At 45.4% G+C, this 15,391-nt stretch overlaps 1 protein-coding gene across 3 annotated transcripts in view; it reads left to right on the top strand.

Moving 5' to 3' along the window:
* Nucleotides 1–15,391, top strand: part of LOC121575137 (lysine-specific demethylase 5B-B-like) — a 48,784-nt gene that overhangs the window by 30,339 nt on the left and 3,054 nt on the right. For all 3 annotated transcript variants that reach the window (XM_041888021.2, XM_041888022.2, XM_045223026.1), the window contains 5 exons: nt 12,499–12,637; nt 12,927–13,106; nt 13,283–13,441; nt 13,755–14,283; nt 14,467–14,675. In XM_041888021.2, the coding sequence (XP_041743955.1) occupies nt 12,499–12,637; nt 12,927–13,106; nt 13,283–13,441; nt 13,755–14,283; nt 14,467–14,675 (1,216 nt within the window). The remainder of the gene's footprint in view (nt 1–12,498; nt 12,638–12,926; nt 13,107–13,282; nt 13,442–13,754; nt 14,284–14,466; nt 14,676–15,391) is intronic.

The following is a 15,391-nucleotide window of genomic DNA, read 5'->3' as shown; positions in this document are numbered from 1 at the left end:
ATCAATAAGGGATCATAGCTTTTACCTGGTCAGTCTGTCATGGAAAGAGGTGTTCCTAATGTTTTGTACACATCATTGGTTCTATCCTACATGAAACAATGTACATGGAAAACTCTTGGTTCAGTTGTCACCTTTCTTTCTTGCCCTGAGACATGGCTGTAGACGGCTAGCTGTAGTAGGAGTCTACAGCCATGTCTCGGGTTAACTTCTTTCCTGGCTTGAGTAATACATGTCTTTTTTTAAGCGCAACTGAACCGAAAAAACTACTTCTCTGGTTGAAAACAGCCTATGTGGCATCGATATGAGTCAGAAAAATGTATTCTAGTGTCAAAATTTACTACGAAGTGTAAATGGTATAATTTTGGTCTTAAAGTCGGCATCATCTAAAACAGAGATTTGCGAGATGTAAGGAATCTAGTATGTAACATATATTTCCTTGGTTTGGGCAGCACCATTATGGCGCCGGAGGGAATGGCGGCCGTTTTACGGGCTCCTGACCAATTGTACTATTGTGTTTTTTTGTGCTGGTCTTAACTTTTCTTGTACATAATGTTTCCGCCATCGTTTCCTATGACTGAAAATAGCTTCTAGACATCAGAACAGCGATCACACACCTCCATTTGGATGAGGACTTCATTGAGTCGGAGGCGAAAGACATTGATTATCGCGGACCAGGCCCAAATCCCAGACACTCGGAGGAGACAGTACTATAGAGGCCGGCGTGCAGGATACCTGACGAGACTACGTCGGAGAGTGGATCAATCGCCTCTACCCTCCGTTCTATTGGCGAACGTGCAATCACTGGAGAATAAACTGGATGAGCTCCGTTCGAGACTATCCTACATTTACATTTACGTCATTTAGCAGACGCTCCTATCCAGAGCGACTTACAAATTGGTGCATTCACCTTATAGCCAGTGGGATAACCACTTTACTTTTTTTTTTTTTTTTGTGGGGGGGTAGAAGGATTACTTTATCCTATCCCAGGTATTCCTTAAAGAGGTGGGGTTTCAAATGTCTCCGGAAGGTGGTGAGTGACTCCGCTGTCCTGGCGTCGTGAGGGGAGCTTGTTCCACCATTGGGGTGCCAGAGCAGCGAACAGTTTTGACTGGGCTGAGCGGGAACTATGCTTCCGCAGAGGAAGGGGAGCCAGCAGGCCAGAGGTGGATGAACGCAATGCCCTCGTTTGGGTGTAGGGACTGATCAGAGCCTGAAGGTACGGAGGTGCCGTTCCCCTCACAGCTCCACAGGCAAGCACCATGGTCTTGTAACAGATGCGAGCTTCAACTGGAAGCCAGTGGAGTGTGCGGAGGAGCGGGGTGACGTGAGAGAACTTGGGAAGGTTGAACACCAGACGGGCTGCGGCATTCTGGATGAGTTGTAGGGGTTTAATGGCACAGGCAGGGAGCCCAGCCAACAGCGAGTTGCAGTAATCCAGACGGGAGATGACAAGTGCCTGGATTAGGACCTGTGCCGCTTCCTGTGTAAGGCAGGGTCGTACTCTCCGAATGTTGTAGAGCATGAACCTACAGGATCGGGTCACCGCCTTGATGTTAGCGGAGAACGACAGGGTGTTGTCCAGGGTCACGCCAAGGCTCTTCGCACTCTGGGAGGAGGACACAACGGAGTTGTCAACCGTGATGGCGAGATCATGGAACGGGCAGTCCTTCCCCGGGAGGAAGGGCAGCTCCGTCTTGCCAAGGTTCAGCTTGAGGTGGTGATCCGTCATCCATACTGATATGTCTGCCAGACATGCAGAGATGCGATTCGCCACCTGGTTATCAGAAGGGGGAAAGGAGAAGATTAGTTGTGTATCGTCAGCGTAGCAATGATAGGAGAGGCCTTGTGAGGATATGACAGAGCCAAGTGACTTGGTGTATAGCGAGAATAGGAGAGGGCCTAGAACTGAGCCCTGGGGGACACCAGTGGTGAGAGCACGTGGTGCGGAGACAGCTTCTCGCCACGCCACTTGGTAGGAGCGACCGGTCAGGTAGGACGCAATCCAAGAGTGAGCCGCGCCTGAGATGCCCAGCTCGGAGAGGGTGGAGAGGAGGATCTGATGGTTCACAGTATCAAAGGCAGCAGACAGGTCTAGAAGGACAAGAGCAGAGGAGAGAGAGTTAGCTTTAGCAGTGCGGAAAGCCTCCGTGACACAGAGAAGAGCAGTAATAATAATAATAATATAATATAATATGCCATTTAGCAGACGCTTTTATCCAAAGCGACTTACAGTCATGCGTGCATACATTTTTGTGTATGGGTGGTCCCGGGGATCGAACCCACTACCTTGGCGTTACAAGCGCCGTGCTCTACCAGTCTCAGTTGAATGACCAGTCTTGAAACCTGACTGGTTTGGATCAAGGATCTTGGGGGGAGAAGGATTGAGCAGAGGGAAGAGATGATAGGATGGAAGAGGAGAGAGTAGCGGGAGAGAGAGAGCGACGGTTGCGGCGGCGCATTACCATCTGTGTAGGGGCAGAGTGAGTAGTGTTGGAGGAGAGCGAGAGAGAAAAGGATACAAAGTAGTGGTCGGAGACATGGAGGGGAGTTGCAGTGAGATTAGTAGAAGAACAGCATCTAGTAAAGATCAGGTCAAGCGTATTGCCTGCCTTGTGAGTAGGGGGGGACGGTGAGAGGGTGAGGTCAAAAGAGGAGAGGAGTGGAAAGAAGGAGGCAGAGAGAAATGAGTCAAATGTAGACGTAGGGAGGTTGAAATCCCCCAGAACTGTGAGGGGTGAGCCATCCTCAGGAAAGGAACTTATCAAGGCGTCAAGCTCATTGATGAACTCTCCAAGGGAACCTTGAGGGCGATAGATGACAAGGATATTAAGCTTAAATGGGCTAGTGACTGTGACAGCATGAAATTCAAATGAGGAGATAGACAGATGGGTTAGGGGGAAAATTGAGAATGTCCATTTGGGAGAGATGAGGATTCCTGTGCCACCACCCCGCTGACCAGATGCTCTCGGGGTATGCGAGAACACATGGTCAGACGAGGAGAGAGCAGTAGGAGTAGCAGTGTTTTCAGTGGTAATCCATGTTTCCGTCAGCGCCAAGAAGTCGAGGGACTGGAGGGTAGCATAGGCTGGGATGAACTCTGCCTTGTTGGCAGCAGAACGGCAGTTCCAGAGGCTGCCTGAGACCTGGAACTCCAGGTGGGTGGTGCGTGCAGGGACCACCAGGTTAGAGAGGCAGCAGCCACGCGGTGTGAGGCGTTAGTGTAGCCTGTGCGGAGAGGAGAGAACAGGGATAGGCAGAGGCATAGTTGACAGGCTGCAGCAAATGGCTACAATAATGCAGAGGAGATCGGAATGAAATGAACTAAACATCTGGGAAAGGAGAGAGCGGGGCCTCCCTCACCACAACTCCCAAATATGACTCTCCCAACTTCCACCTCAGAAACTATAATTGTTTCACTGAAACACCCGAATATAACTCTCCCAACTTCCACTTTAGAAATTATAATTGTTGTAAACTACAGCGGTTCAATGTTTCTAGGAATAGACTCTGACTTACTTTATTCAGCTAGCTAACTTGGTACAGTATTCTTCCATGAAAACCGCCCAGGGCACCGTATCCTATGACACCATAGCTAACTAGCATGCTAGAATCCAATAACACACGGTTTAGCACCAATACTTGGTTACAACAAACTACCAATAGTGTGTTAACACACTAAACAGATAATTCGTGTCCGTGTCTAGTTCCTTTCATAACGCAGCAATAATTAAACGTGATCTATCCTATCAACGTGATCTGAAGTACTGTAATATCCTATGTTTCTGAGTCGTGGCTGAACAAGGATATGCTAAATATAGATCTAGCTGATTTTTCTATACATTGGCAGGACAGAAAGGCTGCGTCTGGGAAGCTCAGACGAGTGGGTGTGTCTCTTTGTTATAAGGAAGTCTCAAGGTTCTGCTCACCTGAGTTAGAATACACTATATATACAAAAGTATGTGGACACCTCTTCAAATTAGTTGATTTGGCTATTTCAGCCACACCCATTTCTGACAGGTATATAAAATTGAGCACACAGCCATGCAATCTCCATAGGTGAACATTGGCAGTAGAATGGCCTTACTGTGAAGAGCTCAGTGACTGTCAACGTGGCACCGTCATAGGATGCTACCTTTCCAACAAGTGAATTCGTCAAATTTCTGCCCTGCTAGAGCTGCCCCAGTCAACTGTAAGTCCTGTTATTGTGAAGTATGAAAAATGTATGCACTTACTAACTGTAAGTCGCTCTGGATAAGAGCGTCTGCTAAATGACTAAAATGTGAAGTGGAAACGTCTAGGAGCATCAAAGGCTCAGCTGCGAAGTGGTAGGCCACACAAGGAGTGCTGTAGCGCGTAAATATCGTCTGCAACACTCACTACCGAGTTCCAAACTGCCTCTGGAAGCAACGTCAGCACAATAACTGTTCATCGGGAGCTTCGTGAAATGGGTTTCCATGGTCCAGTAGCCGCGCACACAAGCCTAAGATCACCATGCGCAATGCCAAGCGCTGGCTGGAGTGGTGTAAAGCTCGCCGCCAGTGGAAACGTTTTCTCTGGAGTAATGAATCACGCATCTGGCAGTCCGACGGACTAATCTGGGTTTGGTGGATGCCAGGAGAACGCTACCTGCCCGAATGCATAGTGCCCACTGTAAAGTTTGGAGCAGGAATAATGGTCTGGGGCTGTTTTTCATGGTTCGGGCTAGGCCCCTGAGTTCCAATGAAGGGAAATCTTAACGCTACAGCATACAATGAGATTCTAGACGATTCTGTGCTTCCAATTTTGTGGCAACAGTTTGGGGAAGGCCCTTCCCTGTTATTCCTCGTGCACAAAGCGAGGTCCATACAGAAATGGTTTGTCGATCGGTGTGGAAGAACTTGACTGGCCTGCACAGAGCCCTGATCTCAACCCCATCGAACACCTTTGGGAGGAATTGGAACGCAGACTGCGAGCCAGGCCTAATCGGCCAACATCAGTGCCCGACCTCACTAATGCTCTTGTGGCTGAATGGAAGCAAGTCCCCGCAGCAATGTTCCAACATCTAGTGGAAAGCCTTCGCATAAGAGTGGAGGCTGTTACAGCAGCAAAGGGGGGGAACAACTCCATATTAATGCCCATGATTTTGAAATGAGATGTTTGACGAGTAGGTGTCCACATACTTTTGGTCACCTCATAAGATGTAGGCCACACTTTATCATTTTTTTGTAGCTGTCTATTTACCACCACAAACCGATGCTGGCACTAAGACCGCACTCAACAAGCTGTATAGGGCCATAAGCAAACAAGAAAATGCTTACCCACCGGCACTCCTAACTTTAATGCAGGAAAACCAAAAATTCGTTTGACCTCATTTCTGCCAGCATGTCACCTGTGCAACTAAGGTGAAAAAACTCTAGATCACCTTTACTCCACACACAGACGCATACAAAGCTCTACATTTGGTGAATCTGACCATAACTCTATCCTCCTGATTCCTGCTTACAAGCAAAAACTCAAACAGGAAGTACCATTGACGTGCTCAATACGGAAGTGGTCCGATGAAGCAGATGCTAAGCTACAGGACTGTTTCGCTAGCACAGACTGGAATATGTTGCGGCATTCATCCGATGGCATTGAGGAGTTTACCACATCAGTCACCAGCTTTATTAATAAGTGCATCGATGACATTGTCCCCACAGTGACTGTACGTACATATCCCAACCAGAAGCCATGGATTACAGGCAACATCCACACTGGGTCGAATCCTACTACACCGGCTCTGACGCTCGTCGGATGTGGCAGGGCTTGCAAACTATCACAGATTACAAAGGGAAACCCTGCTGCGAGTTGTCCAGTTTATGCGAGCCTACCAGAAGAGCTAAATATCTTCTATGCGTGCTTCGAGGCTAGAAACACTGAACTATGCATGAGAGCACCAGCTGTTCCGGACGACTGTGTGATCATGCTCTCCGTAGCCGATGTGAGCAAGACCTTTTAAACAGGTTAACATTCACAAGGCCGCAGGGCTAGACAGATTACCAGTACACATACTCGGAGCATGCGCTGGCCATTGACATTTTCAACCTCTCCCTGACCCAACAGAGCCATTGATGTCGCAATCTCTATTGCACTACACACTGCCCTTTCCCACCTGGACAAAAGGAACACCTACGTGAGAATGCTGTTCATTGACTACAGCTCCCCTTTCAACACCATAGTGCCCTCAAAGCTCATCGCTAAGGACCCTGGGACTAAACACCTCCCTCTGCAACTGGATCCTGGACTTCCTGACGGGCCGCCCCCAGGTGGTAAGGGTAGGAAACAACACATCTGCCACGCTGATCCTCAACACGGGGGCCCCTCGGGTGAGTGCTTAGTCCCCTCCTGTACTCCCTGTTCACCCATGACTGCGTGGCCAAGCACGACTCCAACACCATCAAGTTTGCCGACGACACAACGGTGGTAAGCCTGATCACCGACAACGATGAGACAGACTATAGGGAGGAGGTCAGAGACCTGGCAGTGTGGTTCCAGGTGATCGTGGACTACAGGAAAAGGAGGGCAGAGCATGCCCCCGTTCTCATCGACGGTGCTGTAGTGGAGCAGATTGAGAGCTTCAAGTTCCTTGGTGTCCACATCACCAACAAACTATCATGGTCCAAACACACCAAGACAGTCGTGAAGAGGGCACGACAATGCCTATTCACCCTCAGGAGACTGAAAATATTTGGCATGGGTCCTCAGATCCTCAAAAGGTTCTACAGCTGCACCATCAAGAGCATCCTGACTGATTGTATTACCGTCTGGTATGGCAACTGCTCGGCCTCTGGCCGCAAGGCACTACAGAGGGTAGAGCGTACGGCCCAGTACATCACTGGGGCCAAGCTTCCTGCCATCCAGGACCTCTATACCAGGCGGTGTCAGAGGAAGGCCCTAAAAATAGTCAAAGACCCCAGCCACCCTAGTCATAGACTGTTCTCTCTGCTACCGCACGGCAAGCGGTACCGGAGCGCTAAGTCTAGGTCCAAAAGGCTTCTTAACAGCTTCTACCCCCAAGCCGTAAGACTGCTGAACAGCTAATCAAATGGCTACCTGGACTATTTGCTCCAGCTACTCACTGTTTATTATCTATGTCTAGTCACTTTGCCCTTACCTACATGTACATATTACCTCGACTAACCTGTACCCATCATTTACAACAATCGCGATGAGGCAAGCTGGCTGTGAACTCTAGCACGCTTCACACATCCAAGGTGAATGTGACTGCAGTCAAGCTCAAGTTTGTTTATTTGTCATAAACACATGATATACATGGAGTACACAGTGCAATGAAATGCTTACATGCAGGTTCACCTCTCGACAGTACAACAACAATAGAAAAAGTAAATGGGTAAAGAAAGGGTAATAACACATTTAATTTCATTAACTAAATGGGATAGAATAGTCATTTAGCAAGAATATAATACAAGGCACTCAATGAATTAAGACTGATATTTACAACATGTGCCGGGGAATTGCACAATGATAGTAGGCAAGGCATTGTGCAGTATAATAAATAGGAGTCCAGTAACAGCAGTCTAGACGCTCATGTTCTATGTGTGTGAGTGAGGAGGTGCAGAGTCATCAAACATTGTAATGGTAAAACGTTTGCTATAATTTTTGCCTGACATGATCACTTTGTCTACTCCTAATTCTTGCCGAATAAGTCCATGCATAATCCTTTTTTGGGGTACAAATTCGGTTATTTTCTTCAAAAATTGTCCCGGCCTTAACCAACAGGAAAAACACTGGTAATTTCATGCGAGGCCTTAAGATGCATCACTGGTGTTACAGTTTTTATAGTAATTTTGATTTAAAATAATTTACACTGAACAAAAATATAAACGCAACATGCAACAATTTCAGATTTTACTGAGTTACAGTTCATAAAAGGTAATCAGTCAAAATCAATTCATTAGGCCTAATCTATGGATTTCACATGACTGTGCAGGGCCGCAGCCATGGTTGGTGGGCCTGGTTGGGCATAGGCGTACCCACTTGGGTGCCAGGCCCAGCCAATCAGAATGAGTTTTTCCCCACAAAAGGGCTTTATTACAGACAGAAATACCCCTCAGCAACCCCTAACCAAATTTGAGTGGCCTTTTATTGTCCCCATCACAAGGTCCCCTGTAGCTTTGTTGGTAGAGCATGGCGCTTGCAAAGCCAGGGTTGTGGGTTCGTTTCCCACGGGGGGCCAGTATGAAAATGTATGCACTCACTCTGGATAAGAGCGTCTGCTAAATGACAAAAAAATCAAGTGCACCTGTGTAATGATCATGCTTTTTAATCAGCTGCGTGATATGCCACACCTGTCAGGTGGATGGATTATCTTGGCAAAGGAGAAATGCTCACTATTGGGGATGTAAACAAATTTGTGCACAATTTTAGAGAAAAGCTTTTTGTGTGTGTGGAACATTTCTGTGATCATTTATTTCAGCTGATGAAACATGGGACCAACACTTTACATGTTCCGTTTTATATTTTTGTTCAGTATACAATTTAACATTCGGAATGCCGGAATTCTATAACTACTAGAATGGCCTTGACGGTCATTCTGAACATTGATATTTCAATTGTGTAATATTCCATAAATAATAAATTGCTAAATTAATGCATTTATTAAGTTAAAATAGGTCATAAGAAACCTCAGGACACCAAATGTAAATTGTAATTAGTCAGAAAATGTATTGATTGAGCCAGAAGCGCATGGACTGAAAATACTAAAATAAGACGATAGTGTATTTTCTGACTGTAAAACAAGTTGCCTGCCCAACTGGCCCATCCAAACTACACCTAAACTTTATTGAAACTAATTTCACTTATTCTAATAATAATAGTGGCCTAAAGACCAGATTAAATTGACAATAGACAATATTATCAATTGTCAAATTGAGAATGAAGAGACTGATGACCAGGGCAGCGTGCATTGATAAAGACCTTTACAAAAAAGCACTTCTTCCAGATTATCCTACAGCGGTCCATGCAGGCCAGAGGTTTTATTTGCTATACCCCGTCGGAAAGAGCATATTCTAAGGTTTCTAATTAACCTAGTTTTGCCAAACAACTCTACAAATTGTGCGGATGGTCTCTGTTTCAAAATATAACTTTTTCCTTTAACAACCGCGGCTCCATGCGTTCCTCATGTGACTAGGACTACTGGTGACAATCGGCAATAGCCATTTGGGAAAAATATCCTTTCTATTTTGTTATTACATTATGTTGACTGTCTGCTAAATGAACAAGTTGATTTCATTGGCATGGTGCAGCCATATATAGCCTCGGCTACTAAGCTCAGATAAATAAAACTCAAAACATACTATTCTGTTTTTATAAATAAATAGTCTTAGTATTGTTACAGGCTTTGGTTTTTCCATTTATGTTTTGAGGTTGGGCTTCAGCACATTAGCACTTCAGCACATTAGCACGTAGGGTGCACCGATTGGTGTCACCTCGTTAGTCAGTGTGTTTCACCTGTCCTGGTCCAGGTGCTATTTAAGAGCTGCTGGCCCAGTGCTCCAGGGTCTTGATAGACACGAAGGGTTAACACCTTTTTAGTTGGAGCTCCCTATTTTGATTTCTAGACAAACAATCCTTTATCTGATTTCCTTGATTTCGTTTTGCTCCACCTTTTTGGTTTGCTTCCTGTATTTAAGTTGGGCAAATTTAGTGGGCGCTCATGGTGGGTGTCTTTTAGGTTCCAGTTGTTGTTGCTAGTCAACTTTTAGTGGACACCTCCATGAGTGTCTTTCAGAACCCCTCCTAAAACCCCCACCTGTTTCGTTTTGGTTGTTGGTCAGTGACTCTTTGTTAGTTCCCCCTTCTGTTTGAGCGACATTTTTGTTTTTTTTTGCTGGGGAACGTAACAGTATCATATTTTTTATGACCTTCCTAAACCAAATATTAATGGATGTTTTTGTGTATATTTAAATTGATTTATTAGACTGGCGACTATTGGTACTCGTCGAGGCCCGACTATTCTACTGTTAAATTTGCATACGGTCATTTTGACCGTCATGTGTGCTTTAAGGATGAAATGCTAAAAGTTTTTGTCTTTTATGATATTTATGTCAAAGTACTGCTAGTGTAAAAAACACATTTAGGAAAAGTCAGGGACAGTTGGGTTCAAGGTTTTTATTGAAATGAAGTTATTGAAAATACAACATTGAAAACAGTCAGATTGACTGTCTTGGCGGTTCTAGTGTTAAGAAGTGTGGTTTGAGCTACTGTAGCTGCCATCTTAGCTATGCTATCTTGTCTGCAGATTTGTCACTGGTGTTACTGTTCCTGCTGATGTTAATAGTAGTCTTAGTGTTACTGGTCACTGGTGTCAACTTTACACAACTGTTTTAGACGCCTCCCAGGTCCTCAACTGGCAGCTTCATTAAATAGTACCCGCATAACACCAGTCTTAATGTCTACAGTGAAGAGGTGACTCCGGGATGCTGACCTTCTAGGCAGAGTTGCAAAGAAAAAGTCCAGTGTCTGTGTTCTTTTGCCCATCTTAATCTTTTCTTTTTATTGGCCAGTCTGAGATATGGCTTTTTCTTTGCAACTCTGCCTAGAAGGTCAGCAACCCGGAGTCACATCTTCACTGTAGACATTGAGACTGGTGTTATGCAGGTACTATTTAATGAAGCTGCCAGTTGAGGACCTGTGAGGTTTCTCCAACTAGACACTAATGTATTTGTCCTCTTGCTCAGTTGTGCACCGGGGCCTCCCACTCCTTTTTCTATGCCGGTTAGAGCCAGTTTGCGCTGTGAAGGGAGTAGGACACAGCGTTGTACGAGATCTTCAGTTTCTTGGCAATTTCGCGCATGGAATAGCCTTTATTTCGCAGAACAAGAATGGACTGATGAGTTTCAGAAGAAAGTTATTTGTTTCTGGCCATTTTGATCCTGTAATCGATCCCACAGTTGCTCCAGATACTCAACTAGTCTCAAGAAGGCCAGTTTTTATTGCTTCTTTAATCAGCACAACTGTTTTCATCTGTGCTAACATAATTGCAAAAGGGTTTTCTAATGATCAATTAGCCTTTTTAAAATGATCAACTTGGATTAGCAAACATAACGTGCCATTGGAATACAGGACTGATGGTTGCTGATAATGGGCCTCTGTACGCCTATGTAGATATTCCATTAAAAATCAGCTGTTTCCAGCTACAATAGCCATTTACAACATTAACAATGTCTACAGTGTATTTCTGATCAATTTGCTTTTCTTTCGAAAACAAGGACATTTCTAAGTAACCCCAAACTTTTGAATGGTAGTGTAGGTCTAGATTATTTATGAGTTGATCATATAGAAATATCAAAACATTCTTTCAGCTCCAAAGCAATTTCCTGTCTATTGCGCTGGAACCACTGACTCGCTGCCTTTTTCTATAATCAAGACACCTGCTGGTAACTCTTAACTGGGTAGCACAGCTCATGAGGTCTCCTAAATATCTGTCGACTAGGTGTGACTCTTATGACTAAAGAGGCTTCATGCATAGTTTTTATATTTTACTGATAAGAGTGAAGTCAAATGTCTCTTCTCAGCACTTATGACCAATTTTCTACTCTGAGATGCTTTGTGGATACGGGACCTGGTTAGACTGTTTCAAGTTGTATAGAAGGGTGAGTGAATAACTCTGTTTTGGCAGAGTGAATGTACAAACGCTTCCCACGTTCGAATACACATGAGACGGACGCCTCAAAGACCCAAATCTTGTTCTCAGTCGCATTTCCTAATGAGAAAGTTTGAAACCGAGGCTAAATCAGTCAGTTCATCCCCCCCTTTAGTAGTAAAGCCATATAAATAATGTTTTCATTAGGAAATGGCTACGAGATACACAAAACAAGTTAAATGAAATGGACACATAAAAAACAAAATAAGGCACACTGACACAGTACATAAATAGCACTGACACCTACCTTGCAAAAGCTGCTTAGAAGTTCAACCAGCAGAGAGTGAAAAGTGCAAGGTTTGCATTTGGAGTTGAAAGCTGCTTCCTGGTGTATTAACTGGATCAGTGGGTTGGGACAGTGCTCTGCTCTGCTGGCTTATGCCACAGTTTACACATAGATGGTAGTCGCATTGCATGGGCCCATAGCCATTAGGGTAAACTGTGGCAGTGGCAGTGGCCTGTAGTGAGACATCTTGGACCAGAAGGTCATTATTTGACAACTGAACTTCAGTCAACGTTTTGAATAGTGACATGGTGTACGGAGCACTAATTCCACTGTTTATAAGCAACATTGCTTCAAAGAGTTGTCTATTGTTTTAGTTAGCTCTTTTCAGACAAGTTGAACTCGAACTCCATATAGTGCTAATGTGTTAAGTGACTACTGTAGAGCCATATGAACTGTGAAATTAGTGACTCATTTGTACCACCTGGTTTGGGGAAGTTATGAAAAGGTCATGACAGAACTTGACACTGAAGATAAAAGCAGTACTGTGCATATTTTAGTGTTTTTTAAACCTAGCTTCTATTATCTCCAGGCCCCGTCACTGTGTGGAAACTCTTGTGGCAGCTCTGCAGGAGGTGGATAGTATCCCTGCCTATCTTCCCAACTGTCTGCTGCTGAAGGACACAGTGGACCAGGCTAAAGACTGGCTTCAGGAGGCAGAGACCTTACAGGTATGAGCCTCTTAGGTTGTGCCCCAAATGCACCCTATTCCCTATGTAGTGCACTACTTTTGACAAGGGCCCTAGGCAAAAGTAGTGCACTGCATTCTAGTTTATGATCCCATGTAATCTGAAAATCTCTGAATATAGTTATATTCTATATTGGTATCTTTTTAAATAACAATACAACTGCTTCTGGTTAGCCGGACTGAAAAGAAGAAAGGGAGAAGAGAAAAGGAAAGAAAGACACACTCTTATAAGTCTATCTTTATGCTTGTGTGTGTCTGTTTTTTGTGTGTAGCTGGGAAGCCGTATCCCTGTGCTGGATACCCTGACCGACCTGGTGTTCCGGGCCAAGGCCATCCCAGTCTGGCTGGACCCCCTGGCTCGACTGGATTCCCTGGTGTCTGACGTGCAGGCCTGGAAGGAGAGCGCCGCCAAGACCTTTCTAATGAAGAACTCCCCTTACTCCCTGCTGGAGGTAAACTATCTACAACAATCTAATGCCAATACACATAATCAGACATTTTAGGTGTTGTCAAAAGTAGTACTCTATAAAGGAAATAGTGTGCCATTTGGGAGTTAGTCTTAGAATCACTCATAATATCCAGAGATCCTGAGGTTTTTGGGATGTGGCTGTGTCTTTTGTGTGTTTAGGTGCTGTGCCCCCGGTGTGAGGCTGGGACGGGGCCTCAGAAGTCCAAGTCTAAAAGGGCAAAAGATGCGGCCCAGTGCAGCAAGAGAAATGGCGCCAGGCTGGACTGCCTGAGCGATGTGGAGAGGGCCCTCTCAGAGAGCAAGGACTCCGCCTCTGCTGTACGTGCTGCTCTCTCTATCTCTGTCTATGTACATGTTTAAAAAAAAAAAAAAAAGCAGACCATTGAACTCACTTATTAAGTTCCACTATATTCTAAAGACACTCACTACACCCAACTATTGCAATCAGTGAACCCCTCTAAATTGATATGAGGACCGATGATATGAAGGTGCATGACTAAATGTATGGTTTGATACAGTATTGTAATTCCATATACTGTAGCTGTGTAGGTTACTGTCTGGTTACATGTATGTTGATGTAGTGAGTATTGCGTGTTGACATGCCAACCTGTGCTTGTTCCCCTTTCTGTAGATGGCCACTCTGGCCGAGGTACGTCAGAAGGAGATGGAGAGTCTGCTGGCCCTTAGGGCCTCCAACGAGTCCAAGCTCCTCCCGGCCGGCGACTGCGGGGCATTGAGGGTGTGCGTGTGCCACAAGGCTCCGTCAGGCGCCATGCTGCAGTGCGAGCTCTGCCGTGACGCCTTCCACCGCGACTGCGTCTTAGGCTCTAACCAGGACTCCTTCCCCAACCAGGCCTGGCTGTGCCCCCCGTGCCAACTCTCAGAGAAACCCCCTCTGGACCGGGTGCTTCCCCTGCTGGCCTCCCTGCAGCGCATCCGGGTGCGGCTGCCTGAGGGTGACGCCCTACGCTTCCTCATCGAGAGGACGGTCCGCTGGCAGCACCGCGTGCAGCAGACCTCCGCCGAGGGGGAGCTGGGGGAGGGGGTGGCCGTGATGACGTCACATCAGCGCTGGGCCTCGTCCAGTCCCACATGGGCTCTGAATCAGGAAACAAACAGCACATCGTTCTACACGGAGCACCAGTGCATTCCTCTGCAGGGTCAGTGTCGGACTAGGAACAACATCTAATACCCCAATCTCTCATAACAATTCTAATTGCTATCAATGAATAGTTCTATCAAACAAGTCACATTTATATCATATTTATCAAATTAATGACACGTAAAAATTTTAAAAATCCGGAAAGGGCTGTGTTGAACCTTGTTATTGGTGTGTGTTTCAGGACTGAGCCCTGAGCTGGAGGAGTTGATGGTGGAGGGCTTCCTGCTGCAGGTGACTCTGCCTGAGACCCAGCAGCTGTACAGGTCCCTCCTCATTAGACTGGACCCCCTCCTCCAACACCACCACACAGACAGCCCCTTTCCACAGCACAGCGCAGAGCAGGACCAACACCAGCACAACTCTCAGGGAGGGAGCCCCCCTCACAACCAGGTAACATACTAGTCTACTACTTCAAAGCAGATCTCAGGTAGCAGGCTAACCACTTGATATAATGGTTATATTGATGTATTTGTGAAGTTTCTGAAAATGTGTCCTTCATGTTGACATACATTTTTTTGATATAATTTATTTGAGTAATAAATAATACAACAAGATGTGCATTGGATCCCAGAGGATGGCACTTAAAAGCATTAATTAAACTACTTATTTCCAAAGTGGTCCTCGATGGTAAAACAAACATCTAATGATTAAAAGATGACAGTTACAAAACAAGCATTATTCAAACCAAAACAACACATTCATATGTATGACTTTAGAGATCCTATAGAAGTGGTAAAGGAGTCAATGGAATGCAGATGTTCCCTGTGTAGCTCAGTTGGTAGAGCATGGCGCTTGCAACGCCAGGGTTGTGGGTTCGATTCCCACGGGGGGCCAGTATAAAAAAATAAAGTACGGTATGCACTCACTAACTGTAAGTCGCTCTGGATAAGAGCGTCTGCTAAATTACTAAAATGTAAATGTTCCATTGACCAGATTGGCCCACATTCAACAAATCTGATCTAACAAAGTGGATATTCATCAAATCTGTCATGATTTATGTATTGTAACAGGCCCACAAGTTAGATTTGGCTGTTTTCGCTGCATAACATGTAGAAGTTGTCCCTTTTCAGGTTTAGAAGAAGTGACTGCTAAATGCTAACTCCCGC

The sequence above is a fragment of the Coregonus clupeaformis genome, chromosome 10 (assembly GCF_020615455.1).
Source record: "Coregonus clupeaformis isolate EN_2021a chromosome 10, ASM2061545v1, whole genome shotgun sequence".
Taxonomy (NCBI): Eukaryota; Metazoa; Chordata; class Actinopteri; order Salmoniformes; family Salmonidae; genus Coregonus; species Coregonus clupeaformis.
This window is presented reverse-complemented; position numbering and strand designations above follow the sequence as displayed.